At 44.7% G+C, this 26,052-nt stretch overlaps 1 protein-coding gene across 1 annotated transcript in view; it reads right to left on the bottom strand.

The window, feature by feature from the left end:
- Positions 1-26,052, bottom strand: part of LOC138979059 (uncharacterized) — a 49,473-nt gene that overhangs the window by 16,046 nt on the left and 7,375 nt on the right. Inside the window, exons 5-7 of the mRNA XM_070351870.1 lie at positions 8,759-8,881; positions 6,024-6,234; positions 2,857-3,069 (exon numbers count right to left, since the gene is read on the bottom strand). Of these exons, the coding sequence (XP_070207971.1) occupies positions 2,857-3,069; positions 6,024-6,234; positions 8,759-8,881 (547 nt within the window). The remainder of the gene's footprint in view (positions 1-2,856; positions 3,070-6,023; positions 6,235-8,758; positions 8,882-26,052) is intronic.

Below are 26,052 nucleotides of genomic sequence, written 5' to 3'. Positions count from 1 at the left end.
GAAATCTCGTTTTCGATCCTTTTCTTTTTTTTCTAATTCATGGGCCCGAAAAAAGAGCAAGGCTTGTTAGTGAAACAGAACACTGTTACTGTGCGATCCATCTTTGAAAAGTACAATTTCTCTATTCTACCTTACATCATTTGTCGTGATGGGAGGGCCGCTTTAGGTACGGTTACACTATCAACGCTTTTTACATTCAATCAGCATTTGACTTAAATGAAGGCCTATTGCTGTAGACTGGAACTCGAGATGAGTTGATGGAGGCCGATGTGTGAGTGTGTGTGTGTGTGTGTGTGTGTGTGTGTGTGTGTGTGTGTGTGTGTGTGTGTGTGTGTGCGTGTGTGTGTTTGTGTGTGTGTGTGTTTTTGTGTGTGTTTGTGTGTGTATGTGAGTGTGTGTGTGTGTGTCTGTGTGTGTGTGTGTGTTTGTGTGTGTGTGTGTGTTTGTGTGTGTGTTTGTGTGTGTGTTTGTGTGTGTGTGAGTGTGACTGTGTGTGTGTGTGTATGTGTGTGTGCGTGCGTGAGTGCGTGCGTGTGTGTGTGTGGGGGGGAGGGTTTACCCTTGACCTCACATTTGATACAAGGAGAATTTTGGTTTTGTCCATGTAGCTACACAATGCGTGCTCAGTGTGCACATGTTTAAGAAGAAAAAAAACCTTTGATTGAACCAAAAAGCTTTTAGCCAGTAAAACAGTCAATCGTATGTTTTTATTGCGACAACTTTCAACACAGATTTTGTGCCAGACGGAAATTGTTCTTGCTTTGTCTGCAAATCCCCTGAAATCGGAGTATGTTTCCCCAAATGGCGGGGAAGCTACTCCAATTTACGTGAAAACCTGTAAGAGTTGCAGCCAACGAACGCAGACGTGTGCATAATTCACTGCTTCAGAGTCCCATATTTTTGTATTCAGATCATGGTGATGCTACTCTTCCGGCTAGGAGCCAGAATTCCGGGTTTTGGAAATCTCCTCGGCCGGAAAGTCCGGTTTTCGAACTTTATTGCAAAAATATGCGTTTTGTTGAGCGAGCCATCCTTCCAGCGCCCCTTTGACGTCCCTCAGAAAACGTTGATTTCTCCCAAAACGGAGTATGTCCAGATGCCCATATTCCGGGAAAATTACAACAATGTACGTCAGGGCCCACGAACGCAGACGTCTGCCTAATTCACTGCTTCAGAATCACATGTATTTGTATTCAGAACATATTCTTGTGTTCCTTGGTAAAAAGAAAACCATGCACTTAAACAATTGAGCTGTAGATTGTACCTAATATGCAAGCATTATTTTGGCCAAAGAAAGAGAACTATATTTTCACATTAAACAAATGAGCTGTAGATTGTACCTAATATGCAAGCATTATTTTGGCCAAAGAAAGAGAACTATATTTGCACATTAAACAATTGAGCTGTAGATTGTACCTAATATGCAAACATTATTTTGGCCAAAGAAAGAGAACTATATTTGCACATTAAACAAATGAGCTGTAGATTGTACCTTCTTCTTCTTCTTCTTCTGCGTTCGTGGGCTGAAACTCCCACGTACACTCGTGGTTTTTGCACGAGTGGAATTTTACGTGTATGACCGTTTTTTTACCCCGCCATTTAGGCAGCCATACGCCGTTTTCGGAGGAAGACTGTACCTAATATGCAAGCATGATTTTGGCCAAAAAAAGAGAACTATATTTGCACATTAAACAAAATTTTAATGAGCTGTAGATTGTACCATTATGTAAGCATTATTTTGGCCAAAGAAAGAGAACTATATTTGCACATTAAACAAATGAGCTGTAGATTGTGCCTAATATGTAAGCATTATTTTGGCCAAAGAAAGAGAACTATATTTGCACATTAAACAAATGAGCTGTAGATTGTGCCTAATATGTAAGCATTATTTTGGCCAAAGAAAGAGAACTATATTTGCACATTAAACAAATGAGCTGTAGACTGTACCTAATATGCAAGCATTATTTTGGCCAAAGAAAGAGAACTATATTTGCACATTAAACAATTGAGCTGTAGACTGTACCTAACATGCAAGCATTATTTTGGCCAAAGAAAGAGAACTATATTTGCACATTAAACAAATGAGCTGTAGATTGTACCTAATTTGTAAGCACCATTTTCGCCAAAGAAAAAAAATGGCAATCGGGTTTTGTCGGCTAATGAGAAAATATTGAGAGGGGTTATGCTTTGAATATCTTTGTCCAGAAATTGTGTCAAGGCACTTGTAGAGGAACTAAAAGCGATGCGATGTGTCTTTGAGTGAGAGGTATGGAGCCCACAGGATACATGCTACGAAATGTATTGACGTCACACTTTCTGACAAAAGGAGTGAAGGACGGTGGTTTTTTTGATGGCGTAAGCGACAAGAAGCTGTGATTGGTGAACAGCGATTAAATAAATAAGGGGGGGGGGGGGTGCGTGGGGTGGATATGATATGCAAACGAGTAATTACGAAATCCTGGGACCCACCATCATCATCATCATCATCATCATCATCATCATCATCATCATCATCATCATCATCATCGTCATCATCATCATCATCATCATCATCATCATCATCATCATCATCATCATTCACTGCCAGCAAAACCACCACCGCCACTATCTTAATCATAGTCGTCGTCGTCAACTTTATTTTTGTCGTACTCATGCTCATGATCATCATTGTCATCATCATCATCATCGTCATCATAATCGTCGTCATCTTCATAACTATCTCCACCACCGCAACGACCACATCATCACCCGCAACTCACCAGCATCCACCTCCTCCTCCTCCTCCTCCTTCTCATCATCAGCTCCTCAACTACCACCAGCAGCAGCACCAACAACAAGAGTGACTAGGAGACTCACCAATAGGATTATCAGGGCTGTCCGGGTCCATGTAGACCTTGGCGATGAAGATGATCATGACGAAGTAGATGATGGCGGTGTTGAAGTAGGACACGTAGAAAGTCGCCCCCAGGCCGCCGATGAAGGTGTAGGCACCGATGATAGCGGCGACGAGAGTGGTGGCGTATTCCACACTGATGTGCTTCACCAGCGATGTCGTCACCGCTGCGCCACCTGTAGACGCACGAAGAGAAGTTTGAGGTCGGGGACTTCGAAACTAAGGAGATTAAAAAAAGTGAGCGTGGTCGTCAGTTCGGGTAGGGGGTTGTAGTTATCTGACCACCCAAAGGAATACCTTAAAATAAATGTTTGAACGCTCTGCTATTCAAAGTTGATATGTCTGTGTTTGGGGTGATGTTTTGGGACTGGGTTTTCTACCGTCGCTGTCTCTGCTTTGACTTCCGTTGCATTCCCCCCCCCCCCCCCCTGAGAGGACTTTGTATTACACGTATTGTTGCTGAAATAGAGGTACATTTAGAAATAACCCAATAACCCCAAAAGCTACATAGTTCGGTTTTGGGTTTGAATAAAGGACAATGCACGCGAGGGGTGCGTAAGAATGAGCGTTTGAGCTTTATTTTTCATATCGAATTGCTGTGTTGGGTAGTCTGTACAGACGTAATACATTCTGCAATGTTTGTTTTTGCTGCGTAATGCGTTTTATTCCCGAACAGCACGGATGCGCATACGTTTTCTAGATAGCAAGGTTTGAATTCAGGAATCCAACGGTTTTGATGTTCTTCGCCGAATGCGTAACCGCTAAGGCCCACCAAGACTAAATAAAATATGACGACAAACGGCAGGAATCCTACAGCAGGAGATGATGAAGAAAACCGCTCGCCGATTAAAATTCATTTAGTTAATTAACGAAGTGTTTACGAGCAAATCAATTCAGGGGTATCTAAATTGCAGCACAGTGAATGTCTCTTGAACTTTGTAAGGTCCAATTTGCCAGACAATCTTCCCAAAAATAGCTCCTTACATAGTAAACATTAAACGAGAAAAAGCTCTAAGCAAAAGCAAACATAGGCCGAACACTACTGCGATCTTGTTTATTGTCTCTCTGTGTTCCGTTTTTACATTTAGTCAAGTTTTGACTAAATGTTTTAACATAGAGGGGGAATCGAGACGAGGGTCGTGGTGTGTGTGTGTGTGTATGTGTGTGTGTGTGTGTGTGTGTGTGTGCGTGTGTGTGTGTAGAGCGATTCAGAGTAAACTACTGGACCGATCTTTATGAAATTTGACATGAGAGTTTCTGGGTATGATATCCCCGGACATATTTTTCATTTTTTCGATAAATGTCTTTGATGACGTCATATCCGGCTTTTTGTAAAACTTGAGGCGGCACTGTCACACCCTCATTTTTCAATCAAATTGATTGAAATTTTGGCCAAGCAATCTTCGACAAAGGCCGGACTTCGATATTGCATTTCAGCTTGGTGGCTTAAAAATTAATGAATGACTTTGGTCATTAAAAATCTGAAAATTGTAAAAAAAAAAATTTTATAAAACGATCCAAATTTACGTTCATCTTATTCTTCATAATTTTCTGATTCCAAAAACATATAAATATGTTATATTTGGATTAAAAACAAGCTCTGAAAATTAAAAATATAAAAATTATGATCAAAATTAAATTTTCGAAATCAATTTAAAAACACTTTCATCTTATTCCTTGTCGGTTCCTGATTCCAAAACCATATAGATATGATATGTTTGGATTAAAAACACGCTCAGAAAGTTAAAACGAAGAGAGGTACAGTAAAGCGTGCTATGAAGCACAGCGCAACCGCTACCGCGCCAAACAGGCTCGTCACTTTCACTGCCTTTTGCACTAGCGGCGGACTACGTTCAATTTCATTCTGTGAGTTCCACAGCTTGACTAAATGTAGTAATTTCGCCTTACGCGACTTGTTACTTCTGTTAACAATTATCAAATCCTAAAGGCGTTGTTCTTCCAAAACGATTTTGCTCTTCATCTCAGCCAAGTTAGGCATACTAACGCACTCCCGTGTTTACAAAGTGTAGTTTGCCCACAATCGATGTCAAACGCACCATAAGACCATATAATGACGATACGTCACCATGCGCGGACCATAATACATGCATTACAGCTTGTTCTAGCCTCTGAAAAAGTGAGGATGTCAACAAAGCCGCGGTGTTCTCTCCCTTGCATCAACGTTACATGTGTTGCCAAATCTATAAATAGGACGATCCAGATCAAAATGAAAATTCAAATATCTCAACATTTAAGGGGTCCTAGACCACAATATTTTGCAGGGAACTTAATTTAGTCTGTCTCCAGCTGTTGGTAAAGCAATTAGCGTGTATAGTCATCGAGTACATATGGCTTTAAATGAGACAAAAAAGAACATCCCTCCGCGTGGATTCCAAAAATTAACATCTATAATTATAATCTTGGGTGCTTTCTGCGCAGAGTGAGAATTTGTTGAAGAATTGTTTTCACAAAAAGCCAACAGTGTCCGTTAAAAAAGTGATTCATAAGAAATTCCGACTCTGCACAGGATACATTCAAAAATTGATTTTGTTGTATAGGTCCAAGTGGAGGGATTGCCTTATCACATGTAGAAGCTTGGTCAGATCTGAGATGGTGAGCACGGGAAGGACTGCAAGCAAGGCAAGGCAAGGCAAGGCAAGACACAATTTATTGTCAAAAAACCCCACCCAGAGTTACATGAAATAGGTCAATTACATCAACAACAAACAAATGTTTGTTTGTTTGTTTGTTTGTTTGTTTAACGCCCAGCCGACCACGAAGGGCCATATCAGGGCGGTGCTGCTTTGACATATAACGTGCGCCACACACAAGACAGAAGTCGCAGCACAGGCTTCATGTCTCACCCAGTCACATTATTCTGACACCGGACCAACCAGTCCTAGCACTAACCCCATAATGCCAGACGCCAGGCGGAGCAGCCACTAGATTGCCAATGTTAAAGTCTTAGGTATGACCCGGCCGGGGTTCGAACCCACGACCTCCCGCTCACTGGGCGGACGCCTTACCACTAGGCCACCGTGTTGCGGTCAACAAACGACGACAAAAATGATAACAAGACACAACTCTTCATAACTATCAATCATAACTAATGCCTTGTGACTGTACTCACCCAGCATCAGCATAGCCGTCACAACGATGTTCGTGGCCAGGGCGAAGACGCAGAAGACCTTGTGTGTGGTCTTGCCGAACCTGGCGTTGATGACCTGCAGGAAGGTCTTGGCGCCCGGGGCTCGGATCTTCAGCTGGACGGACAGCATGGCGAACAGCAGGATCTGGATGCTAGCGCCTGCCGCGTACCAGAACGGCCCGCTGATTCCATACTGGGAATAAAGAAACGGAGGTGTATGTTGATGTTTGAGAGAGAGAGAGAGAGAGAGAGAGAGAGAGAGAGAGAGAGAAAGAGAGAGAGAGAGGGAGAGAGAGAGAGCGAAAGAGAAAGAGAGAGACAGAGAGAGAGAGAGAGAGAGAGGGAGAGAGAGAGGGAGAGGGAGAGAAAGGGGGGGGGGGGGGTGGGGGCGACTCCTGTCATTTTTCATCATGCATTAACCTGGGACATTCGCTTAAAAGCTTCCATAACATGATTAGTACCCCAAGAATACAAATCAGGCCGGCGAAGCCGATGAAGTTCGCCTTGGAAGTTCGAGCGGTTTCTTCTTCTGCCTGAATGAGCTTTGTTCTACCTGGTTCTCGCACCGCGAGTATGATAAACCGAAATTGTTTGAACCAGTCAGAAACCATTGTGTTTAAAAGGTCGAGACACGGTCGATGCATTTTTCTTCTGGTCGGCGTTTTCTCTCGTTTTCCAGGTATAGGGGTGTGTATATGATTCGCTCCATGTGTTTGTTTGTTTGTGTTCGCATATAGATCTCAAGAATGAACGGACCGATCGTCACCAAACTTGGTGAACAGGTTCTATACATTCCTGAGACAGTCCTTACAAAAATTGGGACCAGTCAAACACACGGTTAGGGAGTTATTGGTGGATTAAGATTAAGATTAGGATTCGCTCCATGTGTTTGTTTGTTTGTTTGTGTTCGCATATAGATCTCAAGAATGAACGGACCGATCGTCACCAAACTTGGTGAACAGGTTCTATACATTCCTGAGACGGTCCTTACAAACATTGGGACCAGTCAAACACACGGTTAGGGAGTTATTGGTGGATTAAGATTCTACAAGGACTTATAGAGGGAGATATTAATGGTCAAAGGGAAATAACCTTCTCAGTTGGTGGCAGTGAGAATGGTTATTTCCCTTTGACCAACGGGGGTGTTTTTCCTACCTCGGAGGAATTTCTTGTTTTTCTAGGTAAGAGACTTTGGTTCTCACAAGATTGTCGGTATTCATCTCCCGGTGAATAATGTGATTGCTAGAGAATAAATTGACAGCTTGTGAGACAAACATTGTTAAAACACGAAAGAATTCTTCTATCATCAAGACAAAGTCGAAGATTTGAACATTTAAAAGTAGGGAGCCCGGATGTAGGTCATGTCAAGCGAGTTGACTGGTGCGTGTAAGATGCAGCTCTTTTCATTTGATGACGGGGAAGTACGCTACCAAAAACTAAACTACTTTCCCTTTTTAGCGATGCTAGTCGACTGAGATTTCGAACAATTGATACTGTTTGTTGCTGTGCCTGGTAGTTTGAGTCTTGCGCGCATGATAAACGTACTGCCGCATTACTAGGGTGTTCCCTGGACGTAAACGTTCAAGCGAAAGGGTGTTTGTACTGTATGTAAAAGCCTGACAGTGTCTGTGATCAGAAGCTGATGGTTTACGGGAGGCGGAGTGGACCTTTAGTATAACAATGGGGAGAGGTCATGTTTCCCCCCTGTACAACTGCTTTCAACTTCTTGCTTAATCCTGCTCGGTGCGAGAACGAAGTAGAATTGAACAATTTACCGAGTACTTACCAAGGTAAATTGTAGTTCTACCGAGTTCTAGCAGCACCGAAGGATCAAGTGCCAGCCCCCCTCTCCGCCCCTATTTGAACACGTGTTAGGTTATGTAGTGCTCGTGGTAGGTAAGGTAGATAAGGAAAAAACTTAAAAATAAAAAAAATGGTGTTAAAGTCTGGTGTCTGATTGGTTCAACGCGATCACACCCAATCAGTTGGTGCTGCTAGAACTCTGTAGAACTACAATTTACCTTCGACTTGGTAATTAAGCACCCGGTAAATTTTTCAATTCTCTTTTCAATTTCCTCAGCCAAGCTTGTCCGACGTGTGGAGATTGCTCACGGTATTGCATGATACCCAGTTTGTTTGTTTGTTTGTTTGTTTGTTTGTTTGCTTAACGCCCAGCCGACCACGAAGGACCATATCAGGGCGGTGCTGCTTTGACATATAACGTGCGCCACACACAAGACAGAAGTCGCAGCACAGGCTTCATGTCTCACCCAGTCACATTATTCTGACACCGGACCAACCAGTCCTAGCACTAACCCCATAATGCCAGACGCCAGGCGGAGCAGCCACTAGATTGCCAATGGTAAAGTCTTAGGTATGACCCGGCCGGGGTTCGAACCCACGACCTCCCGGTCACGGGGCGGACGCCTTACCACTAGGCCAACCGTGCCGGTATGATACCCAGTATAGTGTTTAGCTCTCAGTACTCATAAAGAGTGATCAACGACCTTCATGATGATAACGAATATATTCATGTCCTACAGGCACATATGTAGACCTCTTAAGGACCAGCCATATTGAACATGATAAAAAGACACACAAAAACCAACAACAAAAACAACAACCGATCTTCGAAAGAAGGCAATGGGACCTACCCTACCGTAGAAAAACGACCTTCATCTCAAATACTTGCCCCTAGATAACCTTGACCTACTGACCTTGGCAGCGACAGTGGAGGACTGCAGCAGGGTGGCGGCCCAGGTCCACTGCGACACGAGAGTGGAGGCGGTCAGCCCGGCGTTCACTTTTCCTCCCGCGTCAAACGACCTGTCCAGCGAATCCTGCAGAGATCAAGGTCAAGTTCAAGGTCATGGGGAAAGATTCAAGGTCATGGGAAGATATCTTTGAAGTTGTGGTCTCTGCGTTGAACAATGAATGAACCGTCAGTTTCAAGACTCACTCTTTATGGCCTTGGTTTGAAGAGCTGAGTGAAACCGCTGAGATCATTGATTTCTCTGCGTTTTCCGATTTGCTCTTCAGTTCTTTTCATAGCTTGTTTTCTTTGATTTTACCTTGTCAATGTATGCTAGTAAGGTATATGCAGTATGCTAGTAGCCTATATACAGGACATACATGCCTCACGTTTAATTGGGATATATAGTTCCCTTCCTGTTTAAAACATAGTGTGTGTGTGTGTGTGTGTGTGTGTGTGTGTGTGTGTGTGTGTGTGTGTGTGTGTGTGTGTGTGTGTGTGTGTGTGTGTGTGAATAGAATACATTTTAGAATAGAATAGAATAGAATACATGTTATTGTCGGAACCAAATTGGTTATTGACACAAAGAGCGATTAAAACAATCTGAAATAAACTTTCCTAGACGAATTTGTATTCTGTCTTCGCAAAATACTTCACTAGGTTTATTGTTGGAATACTTTATATCTATATTTGATAGATCCTTTATAAAATCATTTCGCAGTTCAGTGAACTTTTGACATCCGTCCAGGAAGTGAATTTCATCTTCAATAACGTTGCATTTATTACATAAACGATTTTCTCTTGGTATGTTATTATGTTAGTAGGTGTGTGTGTGTGTCTGTGCTAAACTCAATTTGAACATAGACTAAGGTGTCATTTACATATCATTTCAGCAAGAATATCATACCCTCACACACACGCGAACACACTCGCACACACACGTGCTCACAGACGCACACTCACACCCCCATACACACATGGACGCGAACAAACGCATGCACACGCGCGAACAAGGACACGCACGCAGGCGCTCACATGCACACATGCACGCACGCACGCCTGCACGCATACACACACACACACAAATACGCACGCACACACACACACACACTCATACACACACAGACACAAACACACGCGCACGCACGCACGCACACACACACACACACACACGCACACACGCACGCACACACACACACATACACACGAGGCATACATGATCGCGCACACAGGTTATATCACATTTTCCAATGTACGGTCTGAAAAATGTTTTTTTAAATTATTTTTTTTTACTTCAGCCCAAATCTATTTGGACTCTTTACAATGTAAACAAACTGTACGGTCGTGTTTTCCCATCATTAGTGCTAATGATACCTACAGTTTCTGAACACTACGAAGCAAGTAAGCACCTCCATGTTTTCTTAATCGACTTTCGACGGATTGTTCCATCTACTGTGACACGTTCTTTCTATATTGTAACGGTCATATCTAAACACAACAGGTACCAAGAATCACTCATTAACCAACCATTATAGCAGAAGATGGAGTGCGGTGAAGAGTGGAGACTTTGCAAGGAGGAAGGGGTGCATGGAATAAAGCAAACCTGCAAGAGAGAAAGGGAGCACGAAATAAGGGTCGCGTGAGCCTACGGAACTTCAATTGTGGTATTTTAAAAGCGTAAGTGTACAATATGAGGGAGAGAGAGAGGGGGGGGGGGAGAGAGAGGGGGGAGAGAGAGGGGAGGCGGAGAGCTAGAGAGCTGGAGAGAGAGAGAGAGAGAGAGAGAGAGAGAGAGAGAGAGAGAGAGAGAGAGAGAGAGACTGAGAGAGAGAGAGAGAGTGTGCGAGAGAGAGAGACACAGACTCAGACTCAGACTCAGAACTTTATTACAAAAGGATAAAGGTTTTAGGCAAAGCCTATTCTTCCAACCTGTCCTTTATACAACACATAAAGACAGACGCACATTACAAATATAAATTCAATCATATAAAATACAGAAATACATTGTACAGAATGCAACACAATGTGCATTTAAGGAATTACATAAGGTGAACTCAAAAAATTACAAAATTACATTGACATAGTTATACCTTTCATTTGGGAATAAGTTGCTCCGATCAGCTACACATCCGTTAACATTAGTACAAAATGTTTAACAAAATAACAATCGAACAAGACATTTCATTCACGAATGATGTGTGAACGTGACCGTCTCTTGAACATTTTCACTGAAGTTGCATTTCTTATTTGTTGGGGGAAGGAGTTCCAGAGAAAAGCTCCCAAGAAGGCGAAGCTCGATTTGTAGAGAGTTTGAGTCTGAATCTGAGTCTGAAGTTTTTTTCGCTTAAACTGTGTACAGTTCATTGCGAAGGGGTGGATGGGGGAGAAAGGGAACGATTTTGAAATATCGATACAAATGTACAATGTTCATCGATAAAACATAAGGTGGGTACTTCGCGACATGGTTTTCAGATCGCGTGGAATGTCAATAAGACTGATCACACCAGAAAAAAGTCCCAAAGTCGCGCGCGTTCTGGCAGACACGTTACTGTTTGCAAAGTCTCTTGTCAAATGTTTGTTTTCTGTCTGCGCCTAGTCTTTCGGCACATTCTGTCATACTTCTTTCCGTTCTTTGCATGTCTTGATGTTGTCTGCCCATGGTCATGCCGATGTTGTCTAGTCGCTCTTGGATTCCTTCAACCATAGACAGAAGTGTATCCGTTTGGTCGGGAGTAAGAATGTTCGTCTTTGCTCGGGTGGGGGTATCTCCATAACCTGAAGCATTCGTTGGCCTGCCTGGTTGCTGACTTCGTCTGTTGTTGACATTTTATTGCCTTGCGTCTCCTTGCCACGTGCTGCATGGTTGCTAGCCGCGGTAACACTACGGGTCACAACCCTCGGCCTTTGTTGAGCTGCATTCATGTCACTGTCTTCACGGCGAGTTTCACGTGTTTGTTGGCAGGGGGTAGCGACAGTGTGTTTGTCTGTTTGACGAGTTTGTTTGTCAGTGTCTACACAATTGAAATTTTCTCTGATTTCAACATCTGGCCGTTGAAAGTCGGAAGAAAACACATCATGCTCATACTCCCCTACCTTCCTCAGTCTTTGGTTTAAGCGTTGTTGGTCGCGGCGAAGTTGTGAAGGCGACTTTCTTTTCCACTGTCCCTGTTTACTTTGTGTCATGGCGGTGTCACTTTGGCATGCTGTGAGTCGAATGGTAAAAACTGAATTTTGTCCATTGCCGCTAATTTTCCAAGAAGTGACTTTGTTTTTGGTCAGAAGGGTGCACAAAAGATCTTGAGCTGCAGCTGGTAGTCCAGTAACATCCATATTTTGGCATAGGTACCCTGTAAATTACGGTTTCTTCAGAGAGGCAAAAACTTGCGTCTGTTTACGACCGCCGGTGACCTTGAGCGAGAGAGAGAGCGAGAGAGAGAGCGAGCGAGAGAGAGAGAGCGAGCGAGAGAGAGAGAGAGAAGAGAGAGAGAGAGCGAGAGAGAGAGAGAGAGAGAGAGAGAGAGAGAGAGAGAGAGAGAGAGAGAGAGAGAGAGAGAGAGAGAGAGAGAGAGAGAGAGAGAGAGAGAGAGAGAGAGAGAGAGAGAGAGAGAGAGAGAGAGAGAGAGAGAGAGAGAGAGAGAGAGAGAGAGAGAGAGAGAGAGAGAGAGAGAGAGAGAGAGAGAGAGAGAGAGAGAGAGAGAGAGAGAGAGAGAGAGAGAGAGAGAGAGAGAGAGGAGAGAGAGAGAGAGAGAGAGAGAGAGAGAGAGAGAGAGAGAGAGAGAGAGAGAGAGAGAGAGAGAGAGAGAGAGAGAGAGAGAGAGAGAGAGAGAGAGAGAGAGAGAGAGAGAGAGAGAGAGAGAGAGAGAGAGAGAGAGAGAGAGAGAGCTAGAGAGAGAGAGAGAGAGAGAGAGAAACAGAGAGACAGAGACAGAGACAGAGAGAGACTGACAGACCAATAGACAGACAGACATACAGACAAACAGACAGACAGACAGACAGACAGACAGATATTCAGAGATACATACAGACAGACAGGCAGAGAAAAGGAGGGACAGAGAGACCACTGTATAGCTCAGACTACTGGGTATAGTTCATCCAACCAGATATGTTGTAACTAGAGGAATACCCGGCTTCGCCGGGGTGAATCGCGAGACAGAGACAGACAGCGTGGCGGTTCATCACAATCACCTCTGCAAGCGAAGTCCTGTCAAACGGGATTGAGAATTTTAGAGCTTATTCCTTAGCCCTATATTATCTGTTGTGGCTTCTCAAATGCCAGAACATACAGACAGACAAAAGCCGCTAGACCCCATCACAAACAGAACTCTACAATCAACAGGTTTTTTCCCCCACACACACACACAAACACACACACAGAGAAGCCGTATATATATATGCATATCTGTATCTATAAATATATAGAGATAGGTGAGAGTGTATTTTTCGCGTGGCTATAAATTGATTCGACCTTTTCACTTTGACAGTAAGAACAACTTACGGGTGCAAGGGAAGCGTTCTGGACAGCGCAGTGACATTCTAAAAATAGTCACTCTCAGAAACGGGAATTTGGGGTGAGACAGACAGCGTGGCGGTTCACCACAATCACCTTTGAAAGGCGAAGTCCTGTCAAACGGGATTGAGAATTTTAGAGCTTATTTCTTAGCCCTATATTATCTACTGTGGCTTCTCACATGCCAGAACATACAGACAGTTAAAAATTAATATTAAAAGTCCTACGGTTTTGAGCCATTAAGGACTTGAGTGTTTGTCCGCTTTCAAAAAGAGGAAAGAAAGAAACAAAAAATAAGGAGAGGAGGGCAGGGGGTGGGGTTGAGTTGATAATGCTCTGTGGAATTTGTTAAAATGAAAAGTAGTTAAGATGTTTCTTGGTAAGAATTATAAGTCTGTATTCTATATCTTGAATAACGGGCTTGTAATATTATTTTTTTTTATTTCAAATCGAGTTAAAAAGTGGAACCTTTCAGGATCACCAATAAAACCAAATAGATGAGCAAGTAAGAGGAACACGAACAATAAATCTCAAAACTTTTTACAAATAAAAGGATTAAGATGTAAGCCACGAAGGCCGTGGTAATAAAAACAATATGTACAGTTTGGCGACTAGTGGGCCTTGGGTGAGGATATGTTGTCTAGAAGGTAGTCGCTGGAATCAGGAGGGATGGCGGGAGCCACTCGACCTCAAACTGAAACACGCTGATGTGATAATCTGGGCTTAGTTATACCCACAGCCCCATGTCCGAGTCCCTGACCAGTCGGCACAGCAGCAAGCTGTGTGACCAGCCTAGAGAACTGCTACTGCGCAGATAATCCTGGGGACTCAGACCATGGAGCTGCATATGGTCATATAAGGTTTTAAAGGTAATTCTATTTGTAGCGCATGGAGCGAAAATGTGTTGAAATGAATAGGGTTCTCCACAATGGCAGGACTTGTTAAAGATATGGAAGCGGCAGCCGCCGGCACGGAGGCGTCTGAAGATAGTGAGGAGGTTTGTTGGGAGATCGGGGTGTAGATCGTTCATATCAATGGGTTGATAGGACAGAGATGTTACGTACTGACTTCGAATGAGTTTACGGATTTTACTGTAGAACTCGGTTACTGAGTAGCCGATGTTAGTGTTAGCTGGGCTAGATTCTGCCGCTTCTTTGGCAGCGACATCCGCCAGTTCATTTCCCCGGACCCCTACGTGAGAGGGGACCCAGAGAAATGATACGGATGTGCCGGTTGAGATTAACTGGTGACATATAAAGAGGATTTCTCTTTGTAGCTCTGCCCGATTTGATGTGTTTCGATGCAGAGCTTGTAATGAAGAGCGCGAGTCAGAGCAGAAAACTACCGCACGCGGTGTGACTGGGAGGTCATTTATAAAAGTGCATGCCATGAGCAAGGCAAATAGCTCGGCTGAGAATATGGAGATGTCTTTATTAAGAGTATATTTCCTTGAGATTTTGAGATCTGGGATCACAAAGGCGCAGCCAACGCTGCCGTCTGCAAATTTGGATCCGTCAGTAAAGACTTTTAAATGCTCCGAGAATTTGTAGTTTAGGGTTTCTTTTGTAACAGTAGCTAGGTAGACGGGGTTATCTTTTTTGGTAGTATTATCTTCACTGTCGTATATGATAGTAGGGGTTTCCTCAAGCCAAGGCGGGTAGGAGGGCGGGGGGACCCTGGCCAGCTCACTGACCTTCACCCCGCTATCGGCTAGAATGCGGTTTACTGTGTCGGATAAGGGTAGCGTTTTGGCCAAGAGTTGAGTGCTATGTTTGGTGTTGGCCTCATAATTTTGGTGCTGAGGAAAAAAGTCAGTCAGGACCTCGCAGGCAGAGTTCTCTACCGCGTGGGCTCTGACAGCATACTGAGCTGAACGGAGTTTTATCTCATCCACAAGGGGCAGCCACCCACACTCGCTGTAGACTCGACTCTTACTCGCTTGTTGGGAGAGTCCCAGAGCTATTTTGAGCGCCCTGCACTCTATAATAGCCAGTTTTTTCATGAGCGCCGGGCGCGTCGCGAAATAAGCTTCGCACCCGTAAAGGAGGCGGGAGCGAATTAATGCCCGCACTACCTCTGTGACACACTTACGCCCTCTGGCCCAGGATTGGGACGCCAGGTAGCGTATGATATAAAGATCCTTGTTGGCCTTATTGATCAGATGTTCGATATGACTGGTCCAGTTAAGTCGGGTATCGATGATAACGCCGAGGAACTTAACTTCTGAGCTCGGTTTGATAATATCACAACCTATCTTTATACTGCAGTTCCTGTACAGTTGTCTACGGGAGACAACAAGAAAGACTGTTTTATTTGAGGCTAGTTGGAAGCCGTTGGTGTACATATATTGACAGAGGTTGTCGATTTTAGTTTGGTAAGAAGATAAGTCAACAGTGTTGGTAACTCTGTTATGGCGTGGTCTATTAGTGTCTATTAAGGCGAGGTCGTCCGCATACAGAAGTACACTGGCACCGTCAACCTTAACAGAAGTAATGTCATAGAGCATGATGCTGAATAAGTTTGGCGCGATGATACTGCCCTGGGGAACCCCCATGTCCAGCGCATGGGTTTCGGACACCGAAGAGCCCACTCGGACAGACATCTTGCGATTGCTGATGAAGTTTTTGATGAATTGGTACATGTGGCCAGAGACACCGATTCTGCCGAGTTTTAGGAGTAGACGAGCATGCCAGACGCTGTCGTACGCAGATTTAATATCAAAGAAGGTTCCAAGAAGAGAATTATTACTATGTGCCAAGGTCTTTTTGATTTTTTCAGTGACGTGCACAATGTGGTCCGCACACGAACGACCTTGCCTAAAACCTGCCTGGCATGTAGGAATGATATTGTGTTTATTGAGGTGGAACTCCAGCCTCTGGTTCACCACACGCTCAAAGATCTTGCTGAGGTGGGGGGTTAGTGATATGGGGCGGTAACTGCCAGGTAGATTGCCCGGTTTTCCGCTCTTCAATACTGCTACTACTTGTGAGTCTGACCACGCTGCGGGGATAGTATCCTTTAACCAGCATAGGTTGAAAAACTGAGTGAGCAACTTAACAAAGTTAGGTGGTAGATGTTTTATCATGTGATATGATATTGGGTCTAAACCTGTGGATTTTTGTGGGTCTTTCACAGAAGAGATGGCGTTTTGGACTTCTTTTGCCTTAAACATGCAGTTTATAGGCAACTGGTTGTCATCTGGGGGGTATGTGAAACCCTTCTCCTGATCTAACCTATAATTGAGTCGTTCAGTATCTAGGGATTTTGATTGACTATTTTTGGCAAAGGTATCTGCTAATAGGTTTGCCTTTTCAGAGTCAGTTGTGGTCATTTTATCACCCGATAGTAGTGGCTTTTCTTTAGTTCTGTATCTACATTTAAATCTGCGGATTTTCTTCCAGATTTTGCCACAGTCTTTGTAATCTTTAGTTTCTTTGTTGACAAAGTTTTCCCAGTTTTGAAGTTTAGCCTCAGCGGTGATCTGGTTAAATTGTATTTCAGCTGACTTCATATTCGTGAAGTTAGCGTCTGAGCAGTGCCTGAGATATGTCCTAATGTGATATCGCTTGTTTGCCAAGGCTTCATCACAGTCTGCATTCCACCACTCATTTCTTTTGGCCTTACAGTTAGGATTTACTGATTTAAGCGGAATGTGATTATTGGCAGCAGTGAGTATACATTGACGTATGTTATTGTAAGAGGCTTCGATGTCATCCGTAAGGAGAGTTTCCTCCCTGACACCCTCGAGCTCCGCACGGAAGCTGTCCCAATTTGCCTGTTTGTAATTGTACTTTTTTCTGACCTCCGAGTTATTGCGATTAGGGGCGAAGTGGCGGAAGGTAAGAACAATGGGTAAGTGATCGGAGCCGAGGGCGTCCGGGAAAACGTTCCAGTCGATGTCAGTGACTATGGCATTTGAGCAAAGGGAGAGATCGATTGCTGACGGGGAATGGTCAGCTCTGTCTGGAAGTCTGGTTGCCGAGCCATCGTTTAGTATACAAAAGTCAGTTTCCAAAATGACGTCAGCAAGGTTGCTATTGGCATGTTTGTATCTAGGGTTAGCAGAGTCCCACAGAGGGTGGTGATTATTAAAATCACCCATCACGCACCAGTGTGCCCTGCCATGATCCAGGGATTTTAGCCAGTCGGTAGTTCCTTTTTTATTACACCCGTGGGGGTAATATATGTTAACTATGTTGAGGTTTTTGGATCCTTTTATTTCGATTTCAACAGCACATGTACTGAGATTTTCTGAACTAGGGATGAGAGGTGCAAAGGGTTTGTAATTTAAGGAAGACTTTAGATAAATAGCTGTTTGAATGAGTTGCCCTGAGCCCTTTTGCTCTACTATGGGAGGGAAGTCAAAACCATCTATAGAAGGCAGTAGGGAGCGTTTTCTCTTGACTGACTGGATAACTAAGATGTCAGCAGAGTGATTTGATATATAATTATATAGCTGAGAGAAGTTAGAGTTGATAGAGCGACAGTTCCACTGTAATATGATAAATCCGTGACCGCTTTCACCTTGTTCAGCCATTTTAACACGCACAAAGAAGGTAAGTTAAAGGGCAGATTTAAAATAGGTTAAAAAGTGGTTTTAACAGCTTTCATATCCGTCACGGACAACTGCTTGGCACCAGCAAGAGCGCCCAGCGCCAGAGTGGCGCCGCCCGGAATGAAGCGTTCAACCTTGGTGTTGGAGAGTTGTGTGTATGTAGCTGAGAGGGAGTCGATCAGGTCGAGAGGACTCTGCATCTGTCTGGCCTTAACCATGAAGCCGAGGCACTGCTCGATGAAACCTTGAAGGCCTCTTTGTTGTTCATTTAAATTTGCATATTGCTCTCCTGTTTTTAGCTTATCTAGTGCAGCGTCGGCTAGCTCAAGCTCTGCCTTCTCCTGCTCCTCCCTCATCTGCTGCTTTATTTCCTGTTCAGTTTTAAGTTTGTATTCTCTGAATCTCTGGGCCAATCCCTCCTCCATTCTCCCCATCAACCTCTCGAAGAGCTGCTCTTCTTTCGAGTCCTCCTTCCTGTTCTGGGCTTTGCGTAGGAGGGAGGCCTTTAACCCGGGGGTCCCATGAAGCGGCGCCTCTGCCCGAGCCGTCTGAGACTTACAGGGCGCCTGGGGGCCAGGATTTGGATTTTGCGAAGTTGTTTGGTGCTTCGCGGTTGCAGCAGAACTGTCCGCATGAACTGGAAGGAGTGTATTGTCATGTTCGGTCATTTTGTTTTTGATTTCTTGTATTTTATTTACTTGCCCACCCAGGGGGGGTCTCTGGACAGCCAAAGAGTACCCGGACCGGGGGGTTGAGGTCCGCCGGATCGGTTGCGGAGGGGGACGCCAGAAGGAGTCCCTCATTTCCGCTGGGGCAGTCGCTGTTTTATTTTGTTGTTTGGCGAGCTCGCGCCGTGCCCGATCCAGGGCCTCAGAATATGGTATGTATGCTGCCGACCTGATCTTATTGGCCTGCAGCCTCAGTCTCATTTCCGGGCATCCAAGATAAGCGGCGGAATGCTCGCCCTTGCAGTTTACGCAATGTTTGGCCTTGGTGCACGTCGCTCCGTCGTGGCCCTTGGAGCCACATCGGGGGCAGATCTGCACTTTTGATTTGCATTGTTGTTTTAGGTGCGATAGTCTCTGGCACTTCGTACAGCGCCGCACTGGAGGAGTGTAGGGTTCGACGCCGTACACCTCACTCTCCAGAACGACGCTGTCTGGAAGAATTGCCGTTGTAAACGTGACACGGACCGCCTGAGACGGTTTCCCATCCCTAAGGAGAAGACGGCGAAAAGATCGAACCGAGGAGGGGCCCTTTTCTACAAGACTCCCATCCTCCATCCGGACGCGCACGCCCACTGCCATCTCAGACAGGTCTGTTCCTGAATGTATTGTGGGTATGCGTTTAATGACACCTTCGGTTGTTACCTCCGGACGGTGGCATTTCACTTTGATGCCGCCGATCGAGTCCAGCCTCAATAGCTTGTTTTGTTGTGATGCTGAGGAGCACCCTACCAGGACGCTCCCAGCTGCCAGCATGCGTATTTCTTTGACCTCGCCGATGGCAAGGTCAAAAGTTTTTTTCCTCCTGAGGCCGAGTCCCTGCAATGTTGCAGGGCCCTCCTTCAGGTCCTGCACCACCACGGGGAACTCTAAGAAGGAGGGAGGAGGTTGCTTGGGTTGGTAAAGAAGTTTTCTTCGGGGTCTTTGTTTTGTGTGTGTGTGTGTATTGGCAGGTGGTAGTGGCTGTTGAGTTGTCTGGTTTTCTTGTGATTCAGTTAGGGGTTGGGAGGTGTCGACCCCCCGGGCAGATGTTGCATGGGAAATACCTGTGTTTCCCTGAAGAGGGGGACCCTCGCAGAGGACCTTTTGCTTCTTTTTCTTTTTGGGCTTCTTACGATTGACTTCGGTGAAGTCTTCCTCAAAATGATCAGTAATCTGAGAGCGTGGGGGGCTATCCCGGAAGAGAAGAGATTCCGGAGAGCTCTGCCCCCCCTCAGGGTCGTCCTCCCGCAATCTCTTTCTCTTGAAAGGAGAAGATATGCTGGTTTTCTCATTGGTGATTGCTTTATTAAGCTGTTTGGATTTTGGGGACTGACCAGTCCGGCTGGCCCGGTCAGTCTCATTCAGTGATTCCATGGGAATATCTGGGGCGCGGTCAGAACCGCTTGCTGTTTGGTCCATATTAAGGGACCAATCTTGCTCCCTCAGAGCAGTGGTGTCCGTTGGAAGGTAGTTATCTACCCAGATGAACGTTTCCCGCCTATCAGCAAAGGTGGTGTTTGGCAGTTTGTGTTTAGCAACTTGGCTCATCACTTACAAGGTACGGTACGGTCACCAAGAAAAAACAAGCCAAACAGCTCAGGGTTAAGAAGGCAGGATAAAAGCAGGGTAACAAAAGCGTCCCTAGACAAAGAGTGAGCTGAAGCTCACCCCTCTAGCGACTTTCACTTCTCTCCCGAGAAACACGAGGACTCCTGCAGGGCGAGTGGGAACGCCACCAAGGGCAGCTAGCCCCCTTTCTGGACCCACGCCAAGAGCAGAGGGAGCTGTGTCGTGTGTTTAAGACACAACGAAAATGTGATTGTCCCCCTTTACCCTCAGGAATTCGGGAGAAAATCGCTATTTGAGCACTGACTTGGCTATGTAAGCTCGAGGTGCGTTAAAGCAGTCGCTATGTAATCAGCATGTTTGCTTGTGAAAGAACGCACTCTACGGGCCAGCAACTGCAGTGAATTACTCGTGCTGAGTGTGACATGACATGCACGTGACAGAACAGACAGACAAAAGCCGCTAGACCCCATCACAAACAGAACTCTATAATACATAGGTTTTTGCCTACACACACACACAAACACACACACACACAGAGAAGCCGTATATATATATGCATATCTGTATCTATAAATATATAGAGATAGGTGAGAGTGTATTTTTCGCGTGGCTATAAATTGATTCGACCTTTTCACTTTGACAGTAAGAACAACTTACGGGTGCAAGGGAAGCGTTCTGGACAGCGCAGTGACATTCTAAAAATAAATAGTAACTTACAACTGAACGGGAAAGCCACACGAAGGAAGGGAGATAAACGCCAAACACTGGAGAAGATAAGGAAGAGTTACTTATAATGGTGAAATGAACACAAAAACGAACATGAGTTTAGCGCTGCGCGCTGAGAGCACGTGTTGAAATATCTCATCGATGATATTGTGTCCGGGGTGTAGCTGAATACGGTGTCCAAATTTGAAAAAGAACCACCGAGAACTTTGGCGTTGTGATGTGGTGTAGCGGCTATGGTGTGTCGGTATGGGGGCCCGGGTAAGCTGAGGTGGAACCAAAATAGCTGAGGTGGAACCAAAATCGGTTCCGCGCTGCGCGCTGAGAGCACGTGTTGAAATATCTCATCGACCAGGTTGTGTCCAGGGTGTACCTGAATATGATCACCAAATTTGAAACAGATCCATCGAGAACCTTGGCCGCGCATCGCGCACAGACAGACAGACACACAGACAGACAGACACTAGTCGTATATATATATAGATGCAGCTGCTCGCAGCGCAATATTGCCAATGGTTGTTTAAAGTTATGTGTGTGTGTGTGTGTGTGTGTGTGCCTTCATGCATGAGCATGCTCTTGGGTGTTTGTGTGCATTCGTACGTGCGTGTGTGTGTGTGTGTGTGTGTGTGTGTGTGTGTGTGTGTGTGCGTGTGTGTGTGCCTTCATGCATGAGCATGCTCTTGGGTGTTTGTGTGCATGCGTACGTGCGTGCGCGAATGTGCGTCACTGCGAATGCGCGTGAGTGAGAGTACACGGAAGACTACAATACTACGAATGAAGAAGACAAACATTTTCCATTGTATCTTGAACTTGGATCACTTGCGTGAAAGTTTGACAGGAACAGTGCTCTGAGAAATCGATGCAAAACGGATACACAGAAGAAAGTCAAACAGAAAGCTTTGAAATCTCTCTCTCTCTCTCTCTCTCTCTCTCTCTCTCTCTCTCTCTCTCTCTCTCTCTCTCTTTCTTCCTCTGCTGTTAGCTTTGCTAATGCGACGCACACATACACACAAAAACACCCACATACCCGCATGGACGCACGTACGCACGCCCATACGCACACACGCACGCACGCGCGCACACACACACACACACACACACACACACACACACACACACACACACACACACACACACGTGTACACACACACTCGGTTCATTGTCAAAATAAAAAGATTAACCAGTACATTGACCGAATGGTCTTTATAGTGTTGAGAAAAACGAATATGAGATCACCGAAACTTGTCTGGCAAGGCGGTGCCGTCACCAAAAGAAATCAAAGTCAAAAAAGAAAACCACACAGCCCGCAGCCAATTCACGTTTCTATGGTTCTGTGCAATCCAAGTTTTATTATGAAAAAAACCTTATTTCAGATTCAGATTTTTTAATTGAATTGCCGGAAGAAATAAGATTAGTGACACGAAAGCAGAAATAAAAAGAAGTAATTAAACCTGAAAAGCTTTTCTCTACTTTTACCTTTTATATCCATCTCAAGTTTTAAGCTGCCAAAGCCGATACTGATTTTCCCCGCTCACTTCAAAGCATAAACTAGGGCAAATGCTATAGAAAGCTACATAAAATACCTTGCGATGTTGCGTTGTCTGTCTGTTTGACCGTATTATTCTAGGACAAAGCTCCTGAATTGAGGTTTATCTCTTAACGTCGATGACACTCGGTTTTGCTGCTGAAATGTTAAAGTTACACGCAAAAAGGCGTTGGGGGTGTGGACACATTATCAGAAAAGCAGATACAAAAAGACAGGAAGATATACAATTTTCAAAAGCGAGAAAAATACATTTGAAAACAAAAGGGAAATTGACTGAAAATTGACTTTCGTGGCCGTTTTTTTTTACGGGACAGAGGCGTGTCACACTCACGGTTATTACCTGAAAGCCCCCTCCCCTTTAGCCCTGCATCTCCCCCTCTCTCCCAACCCCCCTCCCCCACCCGCCTCCCAATCACAGCACAACTGCCAGCGTAACAACCATTATATTAATAAATAATCTTCCACAAGCGCCGATAACAAGGTAACGTCCGCATAACCGTAAAAAGACGGTAGCAGTTGTGGACCAATTCGGAGCAAAAGGATATTCTATAACGTACGAATTTCAGCACTCATTTGTCCCCAGGGGTCCATTAAAGCCATCGTTTACAACGGTCCAGCTCCACGAACTTATCCATATTTCATTCAAGGTCCTTTGTCACCAAATGGCCCCTGATCATCAGGTGTTTCCGGGCCTAACGGTAATGGCTGTACACTTTATTGTTGTCTTCTTGTTACGTTCAGGGTAACAGTTGACCGGTCTTTGCTCCGCATAGTTCTAGAGGTATCCGTCCGTACTCCGGGTTTGTTTGTTTGTTTGTTTGCTTAACGCCCAGCTAGCCGACCACGAAGGGCCATATCAGGGCGGTGCTGCTTTGACATATAACGTGCGCCACACACAAGACAGAAGTCGCAGCACAGGCTTCGTTTCTCACCCTGATGCTGTGAAATTCGGGTCGCTATCTCCCAGGGGGGAGGGGGGGGAGCTAGTAGCAATAACAGTCGCATATTTGGGTGTAATCAGCCGCCTGCACTTTTGGCAGAAGTGACTGAAGTCCTCACGTGCCACAGTGCTGACACACGGGTGGGACAGATCTGCACATAAAGTTGAACCGTGTCCGCCCAGTCCTGTATTCGAAACTGTGACCTCGGGACAAGTTCCGTCTTTTATTAACTGAGGACAAGGTTAACGCGGGAAAGAAGCTATAGCTCTGCTTTATGTGGGGAACATATGGGATGAATGTGGGCTTCATTTCCCCAATCCATTCGTGGTTACCCCAGATGTTTCCCATGTGGGCCCCAGATCGGCTAACCGCATGGGCCCCAGAAGATATGTGGAAAATAACATTGGGCCGATATGGGGCTCACATGCGGTGCTGGTAGGGATATCGCTATCACTTTGGGGAAAGTAAGTGATAATAAAAGTAAGTGATACTAATGATACTTGATACTAATAATACAGCGGAAGAGCCCCCCACCCCACCACCCTTTCCTTCCTGTCCACATTAAAACTTCCTTTGCTTGGGGATGTGAGGGGGGGGGAGGGGAGGTGGGATTTTTTTCAGTAACTCCATTACGCCTACTACCCAAATGCTAGTTCAAAAACTCACAATGGAAAAACAAAACAAACAAAAAACCGGGGAAGAAACAACAGAAACCCGATAGAAGGTCAGCATCCTATGTTGAGTTTTTTTTTTAATCCATAACGTCAAGGGGGCACTTCGTGCACACATATTCACACTTTCTTTTCTTGAAAAGGTTGTTTCAGCAACTCCATTACGCCTACCTCCTGACAGGTAGCTAATCAATATTCTCCAAAAAACACAAGATTTTTTTGCAGCAAGAGACCCGCGATTCAACGCCCTGTGCTTAGTCACTTGCTCCTAACATCAATGCAGGCCAGTTAGATGGGGTTTATAATATGTCGACCAAAAGAGTGGGATTCCTTGTAGGCGGAGTTCCTGTAGGGGGATTTCCTGTTTACAGGCAGTCCCACGGAGTGGAGTTCCTGTAGGAAAATACGATAGCGCTAAATCTCGCACCAAGCGCGTGACTGCCGTAAACCGATTTGAGTTACATTAGCATTACTTCCCCTTTCAAAATGGTGGTTCCACAAGAAAATCTGTTATAATTCCTGAATTCGTGAGCGACATTCAGCAAAGCTAACATGCTTCGGCAAGAACGTTGTATAATTCGAAATGATTTGGTTAATGAAATCTCGCTTCATCAAATTGTCTCTCGTAAGCTTGAAGAGTAACTCCATGACGTCCAACGGAAGTTTGATACTAATGGAACGCTTTGCAGAATGTCGTTATTACGAGTAATTTATCTTAGCTGCGTTTTCTTTCATTCAGTTATCGATTTAAACTTGTTTTCAACAAAAATTGCAAACCATACTCGGATTTCTAAAAAAAAACATTTTTAAAAAAATCGAAAAACATCAAACTCTACCGATGTCGTTAAGCATCACGTGACTTTCAGCGAGATCAGCGAAACGCTACAGGGACTCCGCCCTGTGGGATTCCCTGTACACACGGAATCCTCCTACAGGGAACCCCACTCTTTTGGTCGACATAGACCCCACAGCGCCAGTTACATAAATATATAGAAAAGTTTGGGATGCCTGAAAGGTGTCACGACCGTTGCGAATTAAGCTTTGGACGGACCCACCCACACACATTCTTTGGGGGGAATGGTGTCTTTTATGGCTTTTGTACAATCGATAGTTCCCAAAGTTTTACGCCTAACGCTGATATCGAATATTTCAAAGCTTGTTCTTTCTCCCGTCACTTTGCATTAGTAGTCGATAAAACTCATGACAGACACGTCGGCAAAGAATTCTTTTTTTGTTAATAGAGGTTTTTAATTTCTTTTTTCCTATTTGTTCTCTCAGCTACTTGCGGCACTAATCGATAAAACGGTGAAATGTGATGCTTTTCGGCAACAAGTCAAGTTTTTATATAAAAGCTTAAAGTCGAAACTTTTGAACTTTTTTCTTCTCAAGTTACTAGGAGTAGTAGTCGTTACCAGCAGTAGAAATCGATAAAACTGATACATTACAGCTCGGCAAAGAAGTAATTTTTTTAAAAATTTTTTTATATTTTTTTTATAGAGGTTTTGAGTCGAACAGAGCTGAGAGAGGAACATGTGTTCGGGTTAAAAAAATTTAATTTTTTTTTAAAGTGGAAGTATATAACTTAGTTAGCAAGACCCCCATATCTATCATCTAAGGGAAACAAATCCTGATTCCCACCAATAAATGGCAGCCATTTATCGTATGACTAACCGCGTGACTAAAAACCTGATCATCCGAACGTTAATAAAAGGTTTTCATACTAATTAACTCATAGTCTTCTTGTCGTCCTTATTCTTCGTCTTCCTTGCTTTTTTTCCCTCCCCCCTCCCTCCCTCCATCCGATCTCTCTTCCCTTCCTGTGCTCCTCAACTCCCCTCTCACTCTCACCGGCCCTCTCCCCCCCCCCCCTACCTGCCTCCCGCCTCTCAAACTCCATCCCACAGTTTGTCTACTTTGTTCGCTGTGGTTTTTGTGCTGCCTAATCATCTATGCATTATCATAATCATGGTTGCTCCTCCACTCCCCTCTCACTTTCATCCCCCTCTCCCCCCCTCCCCCGTAAAACTCCATCCGTCATTC

This window comes from Littorina saxatilis, linkage group LG10 (assembly GCF_037325665.1).
Source record: "Littorina saxatilis isolate snail1 linkage group LG10, US_GU_Lsax_2.0, whole genome shotgun sequence".
Lineage (NCBI taxonomy): Eukaryota > Metazoa > Mollusca > Gastropoda > Littorinimorpha > Littorinidae > Littorina > Littorina saxatilis.
Note: the sequence above shows the minus strand (reverse complement) of the source record. Positions and strands in the feature narration are given on the sequence as shown.